Genomic DNA, 23,634 nt, shown 5'->3' with positions numbered 1-23,634 from the left:
AGCACCGCAGGGGGGCGGGGCAGTGGGCGGGCACGGAGCTGAGGCGGGACCTTCGCGGTCCCGGAGCCTCTCGCTTCCCCGTCTATCTCGAGTTCCGTAGACGGTAGCTGGCGGGGCCTTCCGCGTGGCCCCGGAAGGACACCGATCGGAAGGCGGGAGGAGGAAGTAGCCGGCAGCGGAGGCAGCTCGAGGGGGCGGCGGCAGCAGCGTGCGGATAGGATCGGACGGCCATAGCCCAGTGATCCTGCAGCTCCCTGCCGCCGAGCCCACCCAGGGCCTCTTTTCCTCGCGCTTCCGGGCGCCGTCCCGAGCGAGTGCGCTTGCGCGCCAGCCAGTCCGCGAGCCTCGCGGGCGGCTCGACGGTTCTTGAGTTGTTTCCCGCACGCTTCTCGACTCGGCTCGGCTCAGCTGTGCACCGGCGGGCAGCATGTCGCGGCGGCGGCACAGCGACGAGAACGACGGTGAGTGCCCTCGGTCCGGCCGCCTTGGCCGCACCCGCGTGGGGACCGAGGCTGGGCTTTCTTGGTCCTCGGGTCTCTACGGAAGGAACGCGAAACCTTTTCCCCCCGGGAGCCTGCGGGAAGCCTGGGGGACCCCCGGGCTGGCGCGGCGCGGGTGTGGCGGCCGGGATTTGGAAATTGGCGGCCTCCCCGCCGCCCCGGTTCTTCTAGTCGTGGCGACAGGAGGCCTGGGGAGCTCCATGAACAGACCCCTGCCCCCCAGTCCCGTAAGGACTCTTGAAAATTTGGCCCTGCGCCGCCCATCAGGGGAGTGCACCGCTGTCGGTGCTGCCACCTCTTAGAGTCAGTGACGGGGACCCACTGGTCCCAGTGTTTTTAACCTTCAAAGCTGCACCTGAAAAGGACTCTCAGAAGCCTTTACTGAAGGAAAGGAACAAAGGCATGACAGCTGGTGAATTGCAACCTGAACTCCTGTACCAGCCATTCAGGCTGCAGGGAAAGAATTTTGTCTCCTATCCACGCCCAAGACAGCACTCATAGATACATATTGTTGCCTTAGATTGACCTCAAGCGTTGTTACCCAGTGTGTAAGAAAGAGTGCTAGCAAAGGAATCGGAGAATACCAGAGGTTCTCGTGGCCATTCGGATAGCGGTGCTCATGCTGTTACCATTACCTAAACGAAAGATAGTTTTGCCAGTTTAAACAGAGAAAGATGCTTGCTTTACGTGTAAGCATTACAGTCATTCAAGAACACACATCCATGTACAAAAGAGTGCAACACATTCTGTTGTTACTATTTTAGCGTGTTATTCCTTGAAGAGAGTGAAGTGGTTGAGGTGAGACTTCAGAATCAAAGCCACACCATTTACTTTGTGATCTTGCCCAAGTTGTATAACTTTCTTAAACCTTAGTGTGTAATGTGGAAGTAATGATATTTACTTCGTCTGATTTCTGTGAGCATTAAGATAATCTGTATAACCAGTGGCTCATAAAATGGTATTTGTCATCTGTTAATGTCTGGAGACAGTTAACATCTGCCAGTAATGTAAGAAAACTGAACAAAACTTAATTGGCTAAAGTTTTCTTTTGGAATGTCAAGACATTTAGGGATGGAGATAGAATCACATGCATTTAGTTTTAGCAGTGAAATATCACATTTCTGCTAAGACCAGCCTCATTTGACACCTACACAGGAAGACGACAGCTGTCAGTCCCAAATACATCAGTGAGAGCAAGTCCAGTGCTCTCCACTGTGTAGGTATAGCTACACTGCATGCTTTGATTTTTAACACAGGCTGTTTCTTGCATGTTTGTATGGAGTACAGAAAATAATATTTTTTTCTATGTTTGTATTTCAGTAATCAAAGACTAATCTATGTGAAGTCATCACTTAAGTTTTAGAGAATTTGAGTCTCTGTCCTTGCCATTTTCTTTACTCATACAGTACTTTTTTTTTTTGGTCTTTTCCTTCTTTGGTGATGAATGCAGGGCCTCACTTGCATTAATCTAGCACTCTCCCACTGAGTTACACTCCCAGCCATTATATTTTCTTTTCTGTATCATTCTCTCACTTTCAGGACATCCCTAAAAAAAAGAGGTGGGAGGATGTCACCAGAGGGTAACCTGAAGAATTGGAATGTGAATATATAGAAAAATAACTTTTGCTTTTGTTTTGCTATAGGAGGCTGCCATAACTTTCTCCAAGTTGGCTTATTTTTGCTCCAGCTGGCAGCTAAATCACTATTTGGGTTTTGCTGCAGAAACCTCAGATTAAGTAAAATAGAGAAATGTAAAATAAGGCATTCATTAAGCAAAGTTTATTATGGAGCATAATTTAGATTAGAGAGGAATTGTATAATTCTTTGATAATGGGAAAATCTGAAACTTTGTAAATTATCACAATTTGGATAATCTGCTAGGGTTTAATGACCTGAATCAAGTATTTGGGATGCTTTTTAAGTATCTACTATTTTTTTAAAGTAAATTCTAGAAGGCTATTACAAACTAGATTTGAAATTAGTACAATCAATTAAATAGATGTATCTGAACATTTCTGGATTATTGTTAGCTTTTATCATTCATTGACTGCCCTGACCTTCCATGTGCTCGGTTGGCTGTATACATTTGGCCCTCCACATGTGTAGATTCTGCATCTCTGGATTCAACCAATTGTAGTTGAGAAGTATTGGGTAGGGGGTGCAGTTGTGTCAATAGTGAACCTGTGCTCAGTTTTTTCCTTGTCATTCTTTCCTCAATGGTACAGTATAACAACTTTTTACATAGTAAATACTTACAGTATTAGGTACTGTAAGTAATTTAGAGATGATTTAAAGTGTAGAGATGCATGTATGTTATATGCACATGCTATACCATTTTATGTAAGGGACTTGAGTATCCTTGGACTTGGTATCTGGGATTGGGTGGGAGTGGAGTGTTGTCCTGGATACTTGCCAAGCAAGTCCTCACTGATTATAATTACTTGCAGTACAACAGTGGACAATATAAAGGTAGAGCCCTTCACTGTGGAGAGACAAACCAATTAAGTGAAGTAGAGTCTTATCAGATAAAGGATGTAGAGACTGCTGTGAGGGAGAAGCTGCTCAGCTAATTCCTCACCCAAAATGGCCATCTGATCAAAACCTTGTAGGACATAAGGGAGTGAGCCATTTAGCTATATGGGGGAAAGCAGTGGTCAAAGGGAACAATGAGTGCAGGACCTGAAGACTAGAGCATTCCTGTATTGTTCAAAGAACTGCAAGAAACCATTGTTGTTGGAACAGTAAGTTAAGGTTGCAGTTGTGGTGGGAGGTAAGATCAGAGTGTTTAGCAGAAGGTCAGTTCTTATAGGGCAATCTAAAAACATTTCTGTGTTGAGACCTGACTTAATATTCATTTAGATGAGGGTAGGAGACTGTATCAGTGAAGTTCATACAATAATAATTTTATAGACAAGAAAAGGAAAACACTAAACAGAAAATAATATGTATGGATTCTAATCCAGTGCTAAATGTAACTCATTTCTTAGAATTCTTAAAAAATGTTTTAAATTTTTCAGTTACATTGGACATGCATCTTGTACAGGTTAAATACACTGTTTTGTTCTGTTAAGAAGGGATTTAGGGTTTTTTGGTTTTTGGGGGTTTTTTTGTTTTGTTTTTTGCTGTACTGGGGTTTGAACTCAGGGCTTACACCTGTTTTGTGATGGGTTTTTTCCAAGATAAGGTCTTTCGAACTGTTTGCCCAGTTGACTTTGAACCCTGGTCCTCCTGATATCTGCTTCCTGAGTAGCTAGGATTTCAGGCATGAACCATGGTCGCCCAGCTAGATTGTTCAAAATCTTAACCAAAAACCCCTATCACTCATTTAAGCTACTTAAGAGTTAAATCCTTGTGGTTTGGACTATGACTGATTCTTTTACTTAACAAGAGAAAAATTAAATGAATGGAAGTGAAGGAGTTATGCTGAGGGAGTATACTTTGTTTCAGAGTGGTGGTTTTCTGTATTTTAAATCTGCAGTATAAAACTACATTACTTTTGTCTCTGTTGAGTTTTATTACTTTACTTTTTTCTTTTACTGGGTTTTTTGTTTTCTAATTTGTAAGTCCACAATTTTTTGTTGTACATCTAATTCTAATAAGGATATAGGATATAGTACAGTGTATCCATTTAAAATTAGGATGGCCTTACAGGGGAAAAATATACTTCTTGTAGTAAGGCCCTTTCAGATGAGTTTTATTAAAGGCCTACTTCTCTCTTATGTATTTTTCGCTCTTGTATTTTGTGTCCAAGTAGCAATATATAATTTATATTATACAACTTTTGCAGTTATGTTTTAATATAAAATCTCTTCTTGATTTTGGAGCTACCACAGACAAGTTTTCTTGAGGATATGCAAAAACATTAAGCTAATTTACCAAGTAATAGTCTTAATTAAGGTACTGTATTCTACTTCTCTGTGCTCTCACCCATGTTCTTTCCTGAATTCAACCTTGCTACTGTCCATGAGTTCACGTTGTGTCTGTGGTGACTGCCCTTCATATTCTTTTGAATATCAGGTGAGAGTAGAGTATCTTCTTACCTCTTAGAACTTCCTGCCTCCTGCTCTCCAAACAAATTTTGTCTTACTGTCTAATGAAAATGAAAATAGGGGCTGCAGTCAGAGATAGGACTGTGTACTTGTATTCTCTCGTTTTACTCAGAAATCCCACCTTCTTTGCCTGTCAAGCTTGTAAGAGGACCTGGGAGAGTTGTTTTAAAGACAGGAATGATTCCAAATCTGGATCAAGCCAGCCAGTTAAACTGTGGAGGTGGAATAAAGTTCCATACTAGTTAACAAGTAGGTGGACCAGAAAGAGGGAAAGAAGTGTGGTTAAGGCTTAAAAGCAGCTGCTTACATTCAGCTGGTTTTCAGCATCTGCCTTCTCCCAACCTCACCCAAATCTGATTCTAAAAAATACTGTATTAGTGCATTATGCTCTCTAGAACAGAGTTTCTCAACATCAGCACTATTGGCCTTTGGGGCTGGATTGTTTGTTGTGGGGAAATGGCCTGTGCAATGTGGGATGTCCAGCAGCATCCCTGGCTGCTACCTACTAGATGCCAGTTTTGCTCCCTGGTTGTGAAAGCTAAAAATGGCTCCAGAGATTGCCAGATCCACTCCCAGTGGAGAACCACAGCATTTAGAAGAAGGCTATTTTAACATCCTGGCTGAAACAATTTATATAAACATTGCATCAAGTATGTAATTTTTTTTCAGTGAGTGAATCCTGGAAATAAGACTTCTTTGTGAAAGTTGGTTCTTTAAGTAGTTGCCCTTAATAAGTGATGTGGCTTAGGTTTAATGTGTATGTAAGAATCCAGGCCACTGATCCCTCTATGCAATACCTGCCTGCAACTTTACACAGGCAGATAGTTCCAGGAATACATCATAGCTGTCCCAGTGCATGCATATTACATTACTGTGACATTATTCCTTCAAAATTATATTCAAGTGATTATTTAAGACAAATTATGATAGTAATTAAGTAGTTGGGAAGACAAAGCACTGTATTAGTCTTTTATAATAGCTCCCTCTAATCCTGTCTGAATAGCAATAAGTTGGTTTTATTCCGAGAGATTTAATATCCTAAACAGAATAGCCAAGTAGTTTCTGGGTATGTGGTTCACACCTATAATCCGACTACTTTGAGGTGGAGATTAGGAGGATCACAGCTCAGAGGCCAGCCCTGGCAAAAAGTTAGCAAGACCCCCTCCCAATAACGGTGGCACACACCTGTAATCCCAGCTACTTGGGAGGTGCAGGTAGGAGGACTGAGGTCCAAGGTTGGCCCTAGGCAAAAATAAATAAATAAAACCAAGAGACCCTATCCAAAAAATAGTTAAGTCAAAAAAAGGGCTAAGGGTGTGGCTCAGTAGTAGAGCGCCTGCCTAGCAAGTGTGAGGCCCTGTGCTCAAGCCTCAGTACTGCGCAGTTTTCAGCCAAGTGTTCAGAGGTGAGTAAGTGAGTACACGCTCTGTAAATACAGTTCAATTCCATGAGCTATTCAGGTCTGCAGAAGACTGAAGTTATCTGGAACTTGCTACTATGAAATCTTTTAATTGCAGATTTTGTTTAATAAGACAAATTATGAGTACAGTTACAGACTGTCACTTCCTTGTCTGTATGCTGTTGTAATAATCTAATTGTTGAAAGTAGAAAATTGTACCAGGAGACTAGCCACCACTATGTAGCATTATTATTTTAGTTTTTTAAGCCTTGTGTTATTCCATAACAGGATTTAAGGTGAGTCTGTTAAGATTTTTAAACAAAATGCTAAGAATCAACAGCAAGTAAAGGGTCTGAATGATAGTGGTGCTTGAGATTGCTTTTAGCATATCTTCATTCAACTTAAATTCTTCAGCAATTAAAAAGACAAATGAGCCTAGCAGTGTAAGACCCTGGATTCAAACCCCAATACCATTAAAAAAAATTACAGATAATGAGTCAGGATCAGTAATTATTCAATTGATAGTAGCCAGTTAAAGCAAGGAATCATAAAATATATGATATATGATATATCCACTGGTTATTTGATATAATACTAAGGATTTTTTCTTTGAATTTGTATGCTGATTGTATAGTTCCTGAACCAAAACTATTAATTGAAGAGTTGAGATGCACGCTCAGACACTTTTAAATGTTTACTTTTCCCACCTTTGAAGTTTTCTTCTTGATACCTAATACACCAGCTTTCTTTTAAATTAAAAAAAAATTCCAAAGTATTCAACTTGGTTCTGCACCCTTATTTCACCAGTTTACATAATAATTAAGTTTTATCATTAGATTAACAAGTACTATTGGTAGTGTCAAGTTTAGGAACAAGCAACTAAGGATTAGAAACCAATTTAAAAGAATGGGCGTGGTAATAAATGAGTGTTCTAACTACTAGTGTTTAAGTGTATTGTTGGTGCTATTCCAACCTGCCTTCAGAAATGGTCAGGACACTGCATTGCATAGCTCCATGGGCACTGTTCACACAAAATTTAGCCTAAATAATGCCTCCTGGAGTTGTTGGGAGTGGAGACTGTTGGTTAATCTAGCCTAGTCAGAAATGGAGAATCATGGTGGCACATACCTATAATCCCATAGGAGGCAAAGAATAGAGGATCTCAGTTTGAGGCCAGCCCGGGCAAAATTAGTACAAGACCTTATCTGAAAAACTTAAAAGCAAAAAGGAGTGATTCAAATGGTAGATTATTTGCCTAGCAAGCTCAAGGTCCTGAGTTCACAATCTCCAGTACTGCCTTTTCCCTGCCTTCCCACCAAAAAAAGGGAAAGAAATGAAGGATTAGTTAAGATTAGTTAGGATTAGTTAAGAGCCTTTCTTCTATGTAAAAAGTAGAACTTGGTAGAAAAGAGATTAAAGCCTAAAAAGATGTAGTAAAATTTGTGATAGCAAATTCATCATATAATATTACAAATTTTTATGTTGCTGATAACAGGTGGTCAGCCTCACAAAAGGAGAAAGACCTCTGATGCAAATGAAACTGAAGATCATCTGGAATCTTTAATATGCAAAGTAGGAGAAAAGGTAAGGTATGCAGCAAGATAGGCCCAGACTGCCAGGATTGTGATTGGCAATGCTTTGGTTAATTTATGGAGTTGAAAACTGAATGGTGGAAGTTTTAGACACAGCTTATATAAAGGTACATCTGTATCCCAAAGCAAATGCATTTTGAGACCACTGGGATACAAATAGTTTTTAGTAATGAGGAATTTTCATAGATGACCCAGGGAATAGTCCTCTCAGTTTATAAATGATCTAAACCAGACTTGGATACTTGAGGTAATTTGCCCAGAGTCAAATGGTAAATTAGTAAGAGAGATGGAAAAAACCCATGATATCCTCCCATTTCTACTACTTATTCTGCTTAGACTTTTTTTTTTAATTTCATTCTGTTTTCATGGAATATGTTTCTGAAGAACAATGTCTGAATTTATACCAAACTTGTCATAGTGCCTTGCGCATGTAAGACCTTTAACTGTTCTTAGCAGTCATCTAGAAATGTTAGTTTTAATTCATTAATTGCTGAGTACTTGACAGATATTTAATGTGATATCCTCTACAGAGTGCCTGCTCTTTGGAGAGCAACCTAGAAGGGTTGGCTGGTGTTTTAGAAGCTGATCTTCCCAACTATAAGAGCAAGATCTTAAGGCTTCTTTGTACAGTGTATGTATGCAAAAGATGTATGAATCCAGGTGATAATGTATTATCTACTCTTAAATGCTTTTGGAAATGTTCAAAAGATGTGTTTATGTTCCATGTATTACTTTCTTTCCTTCTATCTGAAAATTTATACAAATGAAATGACCTTTGGCCCTTTAGTGAACTCTTGAGGAATAAATAAGATGTAAAATTGATCATTTTCCTTTTGTGTTTTTCTTAGAACTTTAGAATCTTTTAAGTTTACTTTTAAAATTAGAAGTAAATGCTTTCTCATTCGGAGAATTTTTTTTAAGAATGTACATTTAAGTTATACAGTAGAGTTTAGCTTATGTTTTTTTTTAATCCGTAATACCAAATTTAGAAGGTAAATCAAGCAATAGCCTTCTGTGGAAGACTAAAGATGCTTTTGAAGCCATTAATAGGTATAATCTTTTTCTGAGATAGGTTATCATTTCAGTTATCTTAAAATAATCTTTTGATGCTTACTGCTCATTTTTTAAATTTAAAGATGTGCATACATAAAAAGTGATACTATGGGTGAATTTCATTTTAACTTCTCATAGTTAAACTTTTATTTTCAATTTTTAAAAGAAATCCAGTTAATATTTAGGAAGAAGTATCTTTAGACTAAGTAACCGTGAAGAAAAATTATTTTGCCGCAGTTACCTATAAGACAGGTTCTCTTTTAAAAGCATTTATTACAAAACCAAGTAGCAGTTCTCATCTTTTCTAAGCAACTAGAATAGTGTTTCTCAAAGTAGAATTCTGGTTCCATGACATTTGGTTAGCTAAGTTTAGAAATTCAGAATGCTCTGTTCCCACTTAATGATTCTCCATTAGAGAAACTTGTTTCACTGAGCATTTCTGAGATACTTTACCATGGAAACCATTTTCTGTGGAATTGCTATTCAACTCCACTAAACACATGAAGAAAAACTCACCTAGCATTAGTTATATTGATTGTGGTGTGGTAACTTCACAATTAAACTGCTTTACTTTTCTTCCTTTTTTTCTTTTCTTTTTTTGGTGGTACTGGGGTTTAAATTCAGGGCTTTGAAGAAAAAACCTTGCTTTACTTTCTTAACTTTTGGATTAACTAAAATCAGTTTAAAAATTGTCACGGCAAAATCTGCAACTCTTTTCAATGACATGTTTGCCTTTTCTGAAATTGTTTTAAAAACAGAATTCAAATAATCTTGTTCCAAAGTTAATGAATGATAGGCAATTTATATAAAATTCAGCTCTTTATAATGCCTTTATTTGGGGATTTTCTTGTATGGGTTCTCAAATCAGTGCACGTCTGCTACCTGAGAAGTTGACAATTTATACAACATTAGTTGGACTGCTGAATGCCAGGAATTACAACTTTGGTGGAGAATTTGTAGAAGCAATGATTCGTCAACTTAAAGAATCATTGAAAGCAAACAATTACAATGAAGCTGTATATTTGGTAAGTTATTACTATTTTTGTGTGTTTTAACTTTATTATATTAGTGTTGGATTAAAGAGGTGTGCTACAGCCAAATAATTTATCATTTCCTTTTGATATGGTCCCCTACTCATCCCAGTAGCTGCTCTTTTGAAACCATTCCATTAAAGGTACCACAGAGCTCATTACCCAATCTAGTAGCTTGTTTTAACTCTCTATCCTAGTCTACCTCCCTGCAGCATGTGATTCTATTTTCTATAATGTATTTACTTATTTATTTATATTATTTTGCAGTATTGGGGCTTCAACTGGGCCTTGGCACCTATTAGGCAGGACCTCTACCACTTTAATCATACCCCTAGCCCTTTTTTTGCTTCAGTTATTTTTTTAGGTGGGGTCTTATTCATGTTTTTACCCAGACCGGCCTGGCATAAAATCTTCCTCCTCAAGGCTTTCTATGTAGCTGGGATCACAGGTATATGTCACACACCTGGCTTGTTGGCTATGATGGGTGTCTCACTAAGTTTTTGCCCGTTGGGGCCTCAAACTGCAATTCTCTCAGTCTCTCCCACCTGAGTAACTAAGATTATAGGCACGAGCCACCACATCCAGCCTCAGTTTCCTTTTACTAGGTCATTTTTCTTTGTCCCTTAAATTTTTTTGTTTCTAAAGATTCTATCCTCACTTTTCTTTAAACATTTTCTCTGGAATCATTCTCATCTTCATTTTGATGATGCCCTCAAATCTATAACTCTCACTTCATCCTTTCTTCTGAGCTCCAGTCCTATATCCCAAAAATAGCCCTAAAGATATCTTACCTGGAAGTCCCTAAATTAATGTATCATTTACACCTCCTTTCTACCTTCTCCCTAGCTCATTTACAGAGGTCACTACCTCTGATCAGTGCATCTAAAACCTGAGCACTAATTTTTGTCTTCCCTTTGTCTAAACATCTCCAAGCCCTGTCAATTCTACCTCCTAAATTTCTTTGAAATCTGTCTAGGTCCTTCAGCATAGTTCATACTTTCCTCATGTTCTAAGCCTCTTAACTAATATTTTTTGCACCTAAATTCTCTGCCTTTTACTTTACCTTCTATTAGCACAAGAGTGGTCTTTGTATAACTAGGCTCTGCTCATCCTGGTTACTGTCTAAAATCCTTATTTCCTTTTGTTGTGTACAGTGGGTGGCCTCAAAAGCCTCGTGCAAAAAGAAAAAAATGATTTCATGGGGTTGCAGGAAATAAATATTAGAACTCTTGTTTATCTTGAATGGAAATGGAATTAAGACTTCCTAATAATACTTAATACATAGATTAATAATGGTTCAGTACATATCACAAATAAATATGCATATGTTGGAGGTGTATGAGCAAGTTCTTTTTTTACTGAATACACTGTTAGAAAACTTTGGGTACCTATCATGCAGTAGGATTAAAGTCCTGACCCTTAATGGTCTCCCCGATCTATTTCTCTATCCTTGACTTCCTTCTTCCCTCCAGATCCCTGGCACACCTTGTTTTTAAACCCTCTGCCTAGCATACCTTCCTTGGTCACTGCTTGAGTACTTTGTTCATCCTTTATGACTTAGCCCAATTGTTTATCTCCTATAGGCGACTTTCCCCTACTCCTTTTGTCATTGCTCCTAAAGGCACATTTTTATTTACCATTTAGTATAGGAGTCACTCCTTTGTGTTGAGATTATGTTTGTCACAGTAGACTATGAGTCCCCTAAAGCAGGTCCTTTAGTAGTGCTTAGTTAGCCCTGGCACACAAAGGACACCCAGTAAATACCTCTTCCATCCATTTCTGTAGTTCAGTGGAAATTATTCACCACTAAACAGAAAAACCAACCTACTTGTACAATAGGTTAAAGTAGCCAGAATATTTTATAGTCTGGGTTTATAATGTAGCATAGCATAGAAACCTATAAATTTAGATTCCTGTTTATCATAGGATCTGTGTCATAACAACTTAACTCTGCCGTTAGAGCAGAAAACAACCATAGTTATAAACAATTGAATGGGCGTGGCTGTGTTCCACTAAAAGTTTGCTTAAAGGGCATTCAAATTTGAATTTCATATAATTTGTATTTGAATATTCTTTTGGCTTTTTATTTTTTCAAGCACTAACATTTAAAAACTTCTTGGTTCACAGGCTGTATTTAAAAAAAAAAATAGGCAATAGTCTAAATTCAGACTTGGGCCCTGGTTTTACAGGCCATAGATTAGACCATTACAAGAATGCTTATTTTGTAATTGTTATGAAGAACATTTAGGTTTATTAGCAAAAATTGTTTGCCCAACAGGTCCGTTTTTTATCTGATCTTGTGAATTGTCATGTGATTGCTGCTCCGTCAATGGTTGCTATGTTTGAAAATTTTGTAAGTGTAACTCAGGAAGAAGATGTGCCTCAGGTAAGACCACATTTTATGCTGAATCTTGTCCATATGGTAATGTGCCAGGATCTTTTTCATTGGTAACTCCTTAGTAATAAGCAAAAGATAATAGCAGATTATCTTAATATAAATGCTTAATATGTAAATAGAAGTCAGCTGACGTACTGGTGGGTTCTCATGACGTCTGTATGTTAGTTAATTCTGTCTACTGAGATTGGAATTAACATATCTAGAAATGTTCTGATGAGCCACATGTCTTATTTAAGCCCTACTAAATAGCTTCCACAGGAATAAATAAAACGTGGGCTGAAGTGTAGCTCAGTGGTAGAGCACTTACCAAGCACCTGCAAGGTCCTGGGTTTGATCCCCAGCACTGAAGGAAAAAAACAGACTAAATAAAATATGAATGAAAATTAGCTAGCAAATATTTTAAACTTACACTCTAAATTCTTTAGGTACGACGGGATTGGTATGTGTATGCATTTCTGTCATCTTTGCCCTGGGTTGGAAAGGAGTTGTATGAAAAGAAAGATGCAGAGATGGACCGTATCTTTGCCAATACTGAAAGCTATCTGAAGTAAGGACACAGATCATAGTACTCTTTGTTGTTACATAAGGTTATCTTACTGATACAGTAAATGCCTTAGATTTTATCTGTTAGCAATACCATTTGAGTTTCATTTCTCAAAAATGCTGTAGAGGTCCTGAAGGTATTCTCTAGGTAATTTCATTCTTTTACTTTTGTAACTCACTGCTTACTTTGCTTACTTTGCCAGTGCAAAGGAGTTGATAACATAGCTTCTTTTAAGATGCTTTTATACATGTTTGTAAAAGGAATGGACCACCCTACTGTAATAATTCCTCTAATATTAGTGGGCATAAGAATTACCTGTGAGTCCAGGCATTGGTAGATGATACCTGTATTCCTACCTATTTGGGAGAGTGAAATTGGGAGGATCACAGTTCAAGGCCAGCCCAGGCAAAAAAGTTTGCAAAACCCCCCATCTCAACAGAAAAAGCCAGGACTGGTTGCGTGCACTTGTCATTCCCAGCTACAATGGGAAACATAAGATAGGTAGATGGCAGTCCAGTCTGGCCTGGGCAAAAAGTGAGAGCCTAGCTTCAAAATAACCAGAGAAAAAAGGGCTGGAGTCATGGCTCAAGTGGCAGGACGCCTGCCTAGCAAGCCCAAGACCCTGAGTTCAAATGTGTACAAAAGTCTTCTAAAGAGATTTCACCATTAACTCCTCTGCCATATTTAAGACTGCAGATTTATCTTTATTTTGACAGTACACAGCACATTATCAAAAATGTCGTTATCTGCTGATCCAGTAGGTAAAAATGTTATTTCATTGCTTTAATTTGCATTATATTGATTATGAAATGCATGGAGTGTCTTTTCATGCTCTTAAATGCCTGAGTGTAGGTTTTTATTTTTATCTTTAGAAGACGCCAGAAGACTCACGTGCCCATGTTGCAAGTGTGGACTGCTGATAAGCCCCACCCACAAGAAGAGGTAAAGCGGTTTTAGTTTATTGTGACACAAACACAGCTTGAATTGATGCTTATCTCTGTAACATAGTCACCATTCCATTTGTATGTATTAGCAAAGTTTCCAACTATTTCATGTCAGTAATTCAACTTTTCAGAGCCCTATGCATACAGAGGGTATTTAATAAATGTTACTATGTAATTGAAGCATTCTCTGTTTTATGGAATTCCAGCTATCACAGATATTTTGTATTTTTTACCTAAATGCCCAATTTGAAAATAGAATACTTAATAATTCCAAATAGACTATTAAATAACAAAAGTAAAACCAAAAACTTAGTGTCATTCTTTTATACTGTATGTAATTGCAAGCTACCTTACTTTTGTGGCCTATATTTTAGAGGTAGTGATTTTGGATTTGTCTAGTCAAAGTGTTACTTTTATTAATTATTAAAAATCTGTTTTTAGTATTTAGATTGCCTGTGGGCCCAGATTCAGAAATTGAAAAAGGATCGCTGGCAGGAACGGCACATCCTAAGACCTTATCTTGCCTTTGACAGCATCCTCTGTGAAGCACTACAGCACAATCTGCCCCCTTTTACACCACCTCCTCACACTGAAGATTCAGTGTACCCGATGCCCAGGGTCATCTTCAGAATGTTTGACTACACAGATGATCCCGAGGTAATGGCCAACTAAAAGTTCCTAGAAAGGACCTGTGTTGCGTTGTCCTTGTGGTTTAATCTTGTTTAACTTATTATGTCTGAGAATACCCTTTTTGTTTGTTTTGTTTTGTGACAGGGTCTTTGCATAGCCCAGGCTGGCCAGGAACTCATGATTCTACTGCCTCAGCCTCCCAAGTGGTGGGATTATAGGTGTGCACTTCCATGCCCAGCTTTGAGATACCTTCTAATTTTCAGTTATTTTTTTATCTAAGGTTGATGGCAATGAAGTTAACTTTTAATTCAGTAAATGATATTACCTTGTTATGCAAGAAATTATATTTGGCATGTATAAATAGATTAGAGAGAAAGCAGTGTACAGGTCAAAAGGGTAGTTTTGAGAGCCATTTGGATTGTGTCTTCCTGGATTAGCCAAACTATCTGTGATCTTGAGTGAGTTACTCACCTATCTGTGCCTTAGTTTCCCTAAAGGAATAATTGTATGCATCATAAAGCTGTTAGAAGGATTAAATTATTAACACACGTGAATGCATAGAACAGTGTCTGACACGTGAATGCACAATCATCTTATTCTTTACCCCTTTTTTTTTTTTTTGCAGTACTGGTTGTTGGACTCAGAGCCTTACTAGGCAGATGTTCTACCACTTAAGACACACCACCAGTTCTATTATTCTTATAAGGTTATTTTTTAAGGAAATACCTAGTTTTAGAGATTGTCCATATTTTTATCCCAGGGCCTGAGGGGCAGGCACTCTACTACTTAAGTTATACCCCAGTGTTGTCTTTTTTTTTTTTTATAAGTGGTACTGGAGTTTGAACTCAGGGCCTCACGCTTGCTAGGAAGGCACTCTACCACTTGAGCCACACTGCCAGCCCTGTTTTGTGTGAGATATTTTCAAGATAGAGTCTTTCAAACCATTTGCCCAGACTGGATTCAAACTTCAGTCCTCCTGATCTGTGTCTCTTAAGTCTAGGATTATAGGTATGAGAAGCCAGTGCCCAGCTTGTTTGTTTTGCAAATAGGGTCTGCACTTTTTGTCTGGGGTCAGCCTTGGACACCTTTCGAGTAGTTGGAACCACAGGCGTGTGCTACCATACCTGGCTTATTTTTTGAGATAGGATCTTGCTAACTTTTGCCAAGGCTGACTCTTTGAGTAGCTGGGATTACAGGCATGAAGCACTGTGCCTGACCTGTATCCATTACGTTTTAATGTCTGTATGCTGTTTGAATAGAATAGAATTTCCTCTTCATGTTTATTATCGAAGTAATATACTCTTATGACTGAAAAAATAAATCAGACTACAGGGCTAATATTAAAAAATTGTTTAGTTTTATATAAAAATTGGTATGTAAGGTATGCATACATGACAATGAAGTTTTCTGAAATATAGCTAGAATTTTAATGCATCTGAACTTATATCCCTACCACACAGTATAGTGCTTTGAACATAGTAGAATGTCAAATACTTGCTGAGTAAATGAAAGAGGTCCATTTTGTAGGTCTATACCAGTGTACGTTTGGTTTTCTTTCCAGGGTCCTGTTATGCCAGGGAGTCATTCTGTGGAAAGGTTTGTGATAGAAGAGAATCTTCACTGCATCATTAAGTCCCACTGGAAGGAAAGAAAGACTTGGTAAGATTCTTTCTGTGGTACTTATAGAGGAGAAAGAAAGCCACTTTGATGGTTTGGTAGAGCAAAATGTATGCATCAGAGTTTATGACAATCATTCAATCCTCCTGACTCTGACTTGCCAAAACAAATCTCTGAAGCACTTGCTTTTACTTTGAGGCTCCTCACCTTCATGTATTACTTTGTTGGGCACTTTTTAGTTTGGATGTTAGGGTAATAAATGCATACTGCAGGTTTTGATCTGTTGTCTAGCATTTTAGACACCTAAGTGTGCTTGCTAGGCAGGTACTCTACCACTTGAGCCATGTCCCTGGCCCTTTTTTGCTTTAGTGATTTTTGGGGTAGGGGCTCACAGTTTTTTGCCTGGGCTGGCTTAGACCTCATTCCTCCCACTTATGCATCCTGCATAGCTGGGAGGGCAGGCAAGCCGCTACACCCACTTAAGGGTTAAGGTGGGTCTCACTTTTTTTGTTCTCCCAATCTCTGCCTTTCCAAGTAGCTAGGATTATAGGCATGAGCTACCTTTGGAAGAGTTTAGTTTTAATAAATTTTCATAGACCCAGGAAGGTTTTGGTTTAGATTTTAAAGTGGAAAGAAATACAGTATTTTGGGAGTGGACTATTATTTAAATGTGCTGAGTTAGCAGATATGAATATATTTCCTTAGTATTATTACTTAGAGTCCTTTTGGTGTGGGGGAAGGGGAAACAAAATAATTTATGCTAAAGTAAACAAAACTGCTTGTTTGAATTCTCGCATGTCTTTTTGTACTTATGGAACATAATTACACTTTTTGTAGTGCCGCACAGCTCGTGAGCTATCCAGGGAAGAACAAGATCCCCTTGAACTACCATATAGTTGAGGTGCGTATTTCACATGGTACTTGTTTCTAAATTCATCATGATTTCCTCTTGCTACTTGTCAGGCACTGAGAATTAACACAGGAGTGGGAAAATTATTGTCAGTTTTGAGGCTGTTAGCCATATATTAATAAAGAAAAAAGGTTGAGACAAGTAGCCAAATGGAATTTGCCTATAAATGATTTATATAGTATGCCTTCATTCCTGGATGACTAAGGTGCATGATGTAAGTTACCTCAAACCTTGTCAGTACATTGTCCATTTAAGAGATGTGCAGATGGTAGATAATGTACTCTTAACTGGCCTCTTATTACCAGCATACCTGACCCTAGCATGCTAGTTCTGTAACACAACACAGGGAGTCCTTATTTATTTTCAGAAATCAAAAGCCAAGTGGCTTGGAATTAGGAAGAACAGAAATGTTTTTGACCCCATATTAACCCACATAGGCGAGTGGTACTAATAGTACAGTGCCATGAAGAGACTGTGTCTGGATAAACTGTTTCTGCGTGGCATGAGCCATACTGTTAACTGTAGCATTATTTCTTTAAAGTACCCTGAAAGCATGTTTATGATATATTATTTAAAATTCACATTTTATGTGAGTCATCTCCCTGTATAGCTATCCTTATCTCAACTAGCAAAAACCCTTGTTCCTTCCTATTATTGTTTATACTCTCTCTTCAACAAAATTAGAGATAAGGGCAAAATAGTTTCTGCTGGGTATCGAGGGGGTGGGGAGGAGAAGGAGGGGGCAGAGTGGGTGGTAAGGGAGGCGGTGGGAGCAGGGGGGAGAAATGACCCAAGCATTGTATGCACATATGAATAATAAAACAATTAAATAAATAAAATAAAATTCACGTTTTATTCACACTGTGCTTTTTAAAAACTACCTTTTGAAAAAACCATATTTGTCTTATCTTTATAAAACCTTGAGTGTGTTTATACTGTGAACTTGATTATTGACATGTCAGCTGAAATGCAAAATGTAAGTTGTGTTTTTTTCTTTACTTTTTTCTTCAATGGGGTCTTGATGGGTAGCCCAAGCTGACCTCAACTCATGATCCCCCACCTTAGCCTCCTGAGTAGTTGAGATTCCAGGCACATGCTACTGTACCTGGTTATAAGTCATATTTTTAATTTTGTAAGGATGTCTGGAAATTCATCAAACTGAAGTACAGGAGTCTGAGAGGTAGGAGTAAGAGGAAAGAATACAGACTAAGGCTTTAGAATTCTAGGTTGATGGTCCACCAGTTATGTAGGGAGGATGAAAAACAAGTTTCTGAAGGAGAAGCATGGCAAAACAGTCTTAGACTGCCAAAAAGATCAGGCATCTATTTAATGTAGCAGTATGAAATAATGACTTTTGTTGTTTCCTATATTCAGTGTCTTATTACAGGAATGAAATTAATGGATCGGCTGAGTCCCTCAGTAAACTGTGGCTCCCTGAATTAACTTTGGTACTTCCAAAGTTGGAATTACTGAACATTTGTCTGGGAGGACTATAGATGAAATAAGCCTTAATCTTCTATGCTCTTACTTGAGTTACAGAAAGAAAAAGGTTTTATTATGATATTCGTTTGTAGAGTTCTATGTGTAAAAGAATATACTTTTTAAAAGAATAAAAAGATTTTTTAAAAAGATTAAGTTACTTTTCTCATAAATGCCATGCAGTTTTAAGTGTTGACTTATATAATATATAGGTGCTTATCATAGCGGAAACGCCAGTGTTAGCAGTGAATTGAATTCTGATTCAGGATTCTTTTGTAGGTGATCTTTGCAGAGTTATTTCAACTTCCAGCACCTCCTCACATTGACGTGATGTACACAACACTGCTCATTGAACTCTGCAAACTTCAGCCTGGATCTCTACCCCAAGTTGTATCCTTTCCTTTGTTTTTAATCTGCACTCTAGCCTGACTTTAAGAGATCATTGACATTTGAGCTAACTTTTTTCAATTTTGTCTTTATTCCCCTAAGCTTTAGCACTTAGGTAGGTTAGTTCTGATTTGCTTTATTTCCGTGGTCAGCTATATCATTTGAGTAAGAGGTAGACTGAAATATGTGTTATAAAGTTAACACGTCTCCCCGTTACGAAACAGAATGTATTTCCAAAGTTCCCTTTGTCCCACCAGTGGGATCCCTCTACTTCCATCCACACACTGTTCTGAATAATAATTTCTTTGCTCTTTTTGTTTTTTTGGTGTTTGGGTTTGTTTGGTTTTTTTTGGCTACACTGGGATTTAAACTCATGGCATTAACACTTCCTAGTCAAGCACTCTGCCACTTGAACCATACCTCCAAGACCTTTTTTACTTTAGTTATTTTTTAGCTAGGGTCTCATGTTTTTTACCCAGGCTGCCCTAGATGGCAGTCCTAATATCTCTGCCTTCCATGTAGCTGGGATTACAGGCATGAGCCACCATGTCTGGCTTGTTCTTTGAGATAGGATCTCACTTCACTTTTTTGCTGGGGTTGGCCTTAAACCCTGATCCTCCTATCTCTGGGTCCCAAGAAGGTGGGATTATAGGCATGAGCCACTGTACCCAGCTCCCTTGCTTTTTTAAATACAGTTTTACTACCAATGTGAAAAAAAAATGTGTATTTTGCTCTTTGGGTGCTCAGGGTCCTCTAAGTTCATTAGATCGGTTCCATTAATTCTAATTGTTAAATAAATAGTATCTATAAGTGATATTTTTGCCTGCTCCTGCCTGAGAGAGGTATTAATCTCCCATTTGTACTTGTGACTTTGCACAATCTCAGCTTTTATCAGTTTTGCTTTGTCTGTTTGGAGTTAATATTATTAGGTATACACAAGTTTAGAACTGTTACATATTTGATAAAATAAGTCTTATCACACCAAACTGATTCTATCTTATATATTAGATTTCACCCTAAAAAGTCTGTTTTGTCAGATAACAGTAAAGCTTCACCAGCTTTCTTTTGGTTAAAATAATGCTTGTTTTCTCTCATTCTTTTTCTTTTAGTTTTCTGCATCCTTATTTGTCTACATATCTACTTGGGAGGCTTTGTCTTGTAACTGGACCCTATTTGTCATGTTTGCTGTACATTCTTTGCTATATGTGTTTAGTATTATGAAAAGAGTTTTGGTTTTCATTTTTTCCTCCTTTACTAGTATAAAGTATATACTTCTATTTATATATGAATATCTACCTGTTTACTTTTTATCATGCCCACTTCTAAGCCTTTAATTTCTGACCTTTCTCTCAGATAATAAAAAATCCTAATTCACACAGTCGTATTTATAATACTATGATTAATTTTATCTTACTTTTCAAAGTTTAAAAGAAAAAAACTTGCTTTAAACATTAATATTCATTTAGATGTATCCACATTTCCACCAGTTCCAGGGATCTCCATTCCTTTTTGTATATCCTAAATTTTTCATCTATACGTAGTATTTCATTTAGAAGTTCCTTTAAAGACAGTTCACTGGTGGGAGTATCTACATTTTTTTTTCTTGGTACTGGGGTGTGAATTCACGGCCTTGTGCTTGCTAGGCAGGTACTCTACCATTGGAGCATTTTCTACCACTGGGCCCCCAGCCCTTTTTCCTCTGGTTATTTTGAAGATGGGGTCTCACTTTTTACCCCCGCTGGTCTGGTCTGCCATCCTTTTCTTTTATGCTTCCCACTGCAGTTAGGATGACAAGTGTGTACCACTTCTTCTTCCAGCTTTTTCTGTTGAGATGGGGTCTTAAAAACTTTTTGCCCTGGCTGGCCTCAAATCATGATCCTCTTGATGTCAGCTTCCCAAGTAGGAAGGATTACAGGTGTGAGCCACCATTGCCTGACTGATACTTTAAAGTTTAAAAAAAAAAAAAAATTAAAATCAGTTGTGTAAAAAAATGCTCAAAGTTATTGGTCATTGTTTTTGGTTTTTTCTGTCACAACTTACTTTGAAGGAGGGTGGAGAATAGTTTTCCTTATCTTCAAATTCACAGCTGGCCCAGGCAACTGAAATGTTATACATGCGTCTGGACACCATGAGTACAACCTGCGTAGACAGGTACAGTTCGCGCTTATTTCTGCAGTGCGTGTTTCGCACCTTCTATCTGTACCTAGTAAAAGAAGCTGGTCACGATACTTTCTTGGGTTGGGGACCTGGCTCAAGAGGTAGAGCGCCTGCCTAGCAAAACCCTGAGTTCAAACCCCGTACCACCAAAAAAAGAAAGAAAAAAAGTTTCTTTTTAAGAATTTCCAAATAAGTTTTCTTTTATGCTTTCCCCCCAAATAACCTTTTACAATAACAAAAGTTATACTTCGTGAAATATAATGCTGCATTTTCTAGCCTTACATTTCAATATGAAATGATGCCCATACTTTGATTTTCTTTAATTTCATTTATTGTTTAGGTGTTTGATGCTTTGGTATAGTTTCACTTTAATTGCATATGTGAGCTGTAAAATAGTTTTATGCTGAGCCCTGTGTTGAAGAATCCAATGCTATATATTCATTACATATGAACACAGTTTTTGTTTGCAGATAATATCTGCTTCTAAAGTACATAGATGTCTTTTCAAACCTACAGCTTTAACATTCAGTTGATTTAAAAGACCATGTTGGATTTTGATAGCCGTTGTAATTTAATGCCCACTGTTTTCTTTTGGGAGATGTGAGTTTGATCACCTTTCTTAGCTGGCATTCTTTCTTCTGTCAGTTTCATAGGTCAGGACAAAAATTGAAACATTTCTCTAGTTTCCATATCATTTGTGTCTAATGTTCAGATTCTGAATCTGAAAATGACTGGGGCGGCTATCCTCTGTCATTGACCTGTAACATTGACTACTAATTCCAGCGACTAAAATTTCAGATATGTAAGGGATGTGCTTTTAAAAAAACGGTGTTTTTTCTGATTTTTTTTCACCACTCATAAAATACCAGTTATAGTGGGCAGCCCCATTGTGCCATTCATTCAGCAAATATTTGGGGGCTCTTATAAAGTTCACAGCATTTTACAGTATACTAGGGTATTTCCTATTTAATTAGAAAGGGGACCTTTAGGTACAGTCTTTGGCAAAGGGACTAAACTTTGGCTCTGCCATTTCTAAATGTTTTATCTGCAATTTCTTAATTTCTTTTCTTCTATTCCATCATCAGTTCTATGGTGAAAATAATGCACTCCTTGAAAGTTGTGAGAATTAAATTATATAAAATATACATATGGTGCCTGTACAAATCATGTCTGCTACTCACCTAAAAAGAAATAAAAGGTAGCATTGTTAGAAGAAATATGGTACTATTAAAATGAGTTACAGGATTTGCAGAGAAAAGACTAAGTGGCAGGAGAAGACACAGCTACAGGTAGAGGGGTGTGCTTTTCATTAGTCATAAAACAGGATTTGTATATTTGAAAGATTATGTAAGTTTCTCTCCTAAATTACAACCATTCTTCCTCCCCCTCCACCATATAGGTTTATTAATTGGTTTTCTCATCATCTAAGTAACTTTCAGTTCCGTTGGAGCTGGGAAGATTGGTAAGTGTAGAGTTTTATCCTTCCTTTCTCTATGGTCAAAAATATTAATACTTAAAAGCAATCTACTATCAGTATCTGACACTACTATTTAGTATCTTTGGTATTAATTAACTATGAAGCAAAAGGAAGCTATAGTTGGTATAAGTTAGGTATACGCAAATTATGTCTAAGAACTTAAACAACTATATTTCCTCGTTAGGTCGGATTGTCTTACTCAAGATCCTGAAAGTCCCAAACCAAAGTTTGTAAGAGAAGTTCTAGAAAAATGTATGAGGTAAGTTCTTTGTGTTTTCTCCTTAGTTTAGGCTTGCTAATTCCTCCGGGAGGATTTTTTTCTTCTCTTCATTTGTGATGTATGACCACAATATCATTTCTTTTTTTAAATTCAAGTACTTGCCCAACTTCTATATTATTTTTTTACTCAGGCTTAAGACTGAAAAATTAAGCATCCATATCATTTGGATTCTATGTGAATTAAGCCAGTAAGAGGTTTTTTGTTGGTACTATGCTATTAAGTGATTTCAGACTTATAGAAAAATTGCCAAAATAGAACAAAGAGCTCTCTATTTCTGTTCACCTAGATGCCCTAGTTGCTACCATTTTGTCACGTTCTGGCCAATGCTTACTCCTTGTGTTCCACCCTCTCGCTACCATTACAACCCTTTGAAAATAAGAACTTATAATGGCCCATCATTTTTCAACACTCCATGATATTCTTTCCCCAAAACAAAGCCACTCCTACATAGCCAGCATACAACCCTCCAGATGAGGAAATGTGCTCTGGTATAATCCTCAGACACTAAAATTTTGCCAGCCATCACAGCAATCCTTCTTTTGCCCAGGAACCCTCTCTGGGAACATGTGTAGCACTGAGTTGTCATTCTCATCAGACTCCTTCAGTCTTTAACAGTTAATACTCTTTCTCTGTTTTTCTTTTTCTTTTTTTTTTTTAATGTTTATAATTTTTTTTCCTTTTCTTTTATTATTCATATGTGCATACAAGGCCTGGTTCATTTCTCCCCCCTGCCCCCACCCCCTCCCTTACCACCCATTCCACTCCCTCCCTCTCCCCCCCCACCCCCTCAATACCCAGCAGAAACTATTTTGCCCTTATTTCTAATTTTGTTGTAGAGAGAGTATAAGCAATAACAGGAAGGGACAAGGGTTTTTGCTGGTTGAGATGAGGATAGCTATACAGGGCATTGACTCACATTGATTTCCTGTGCATGGGTGTTACCTTCTAGGTTAATTCTTTTTGATCTAACCTTTTCTCTAGTACCTGTTCCCCTTTTCCTATTGGCCTCAGTTGCTTTTAAGGTATCTGCTTTAGTTTTTCTGCGTTAAGGGCAACAAATGCTAGCTAGTTTTTTAGATGTCTTACCTATCCTCATATCTCCCTTATGTGCTCTCGCTTTTATCTTGTGATCAAAGTTCAATCCCCTTGTTGTGTTTGCCCTTGATCTAATGTCCACATATGAGGGA

The 23,634-nt window shown here is 37.9% G+C and overlaps 1 protein-coding gene across 1 annotated transcript in view; it reads left to right on the top strand.

Moving 5' to 3' along the window:
- The first annotated feature begins 42 nt into the window (after nt 1-42).
- Nucleotides 43-23,634, top strand: part of Ncbp1 (nuclear cap binding protein subunit 1) — a 37,279-nt gene continuing 13,687 nt past the window's right edge. The window contains exons 1-14 of the mRNA XM_020158597.2: nt 43-461; nt 7,444-7,532; nt 8,071-8,171; nt 9,462-9,618; nt 11,903-12,010; nt 12,448-12,569; nt 13,439-13,508; nt 13,952-14,167; nt 15,702-15,799; nt 16,595-16,658; nt 18,426-18,536; nt 20,620-20,684; nt 22,090-22,152; nt 22,352-22,426. Coding sequence (XP_020014186.1) covers nt 428-461; nt 7,444-7,532; nt 8,071-8,171; nt 9,462-9,618; nt 11,903-12,010; nt 12,448-12,569; nt 13,439-13,508; nt 13,952-14,167; nt 15,702-15,799; nt 16,595-16,658; nt 18,426-18,536; nt 20,620-20,684; nt 22,090-22,152; nt 22,352-22,426 — 1,373 coding nt within the window. The 5' untranslated portion in view covers nt 43-427. The remainder of the gene's footprint in view (nt 462-7,443; nt 7,533-8,070; nt 8,172-9,461; nt 9,619-11,902; nt 12,011-12,447; nt 12,570-13,438; nt 13,509-13,951; nt 14,168-15,701; nt 15,800-16,594; nt 16,659-18,425; nt 18,537-20,619; nt 20,685-22,089; nt 22,153-22,351; nt 22,427-23,634) is intronic.

This window comes from Castor canadensis, chromosome 13, assembly GCF_047511655.1.
Source record: "Castor canadensis chromosome 13, mCasCan1.hap1v2, whole genome shotgun sequence".
NCBI classification, from domain to species: Eukaryota; Metazoa; Chordata; class Mammalia; order Rodentia; family Castoridae; genus Castor; species Castor canadensis.
This window is presented reverse-complemented; position numbering and strand designations above follow the sequence as displayed.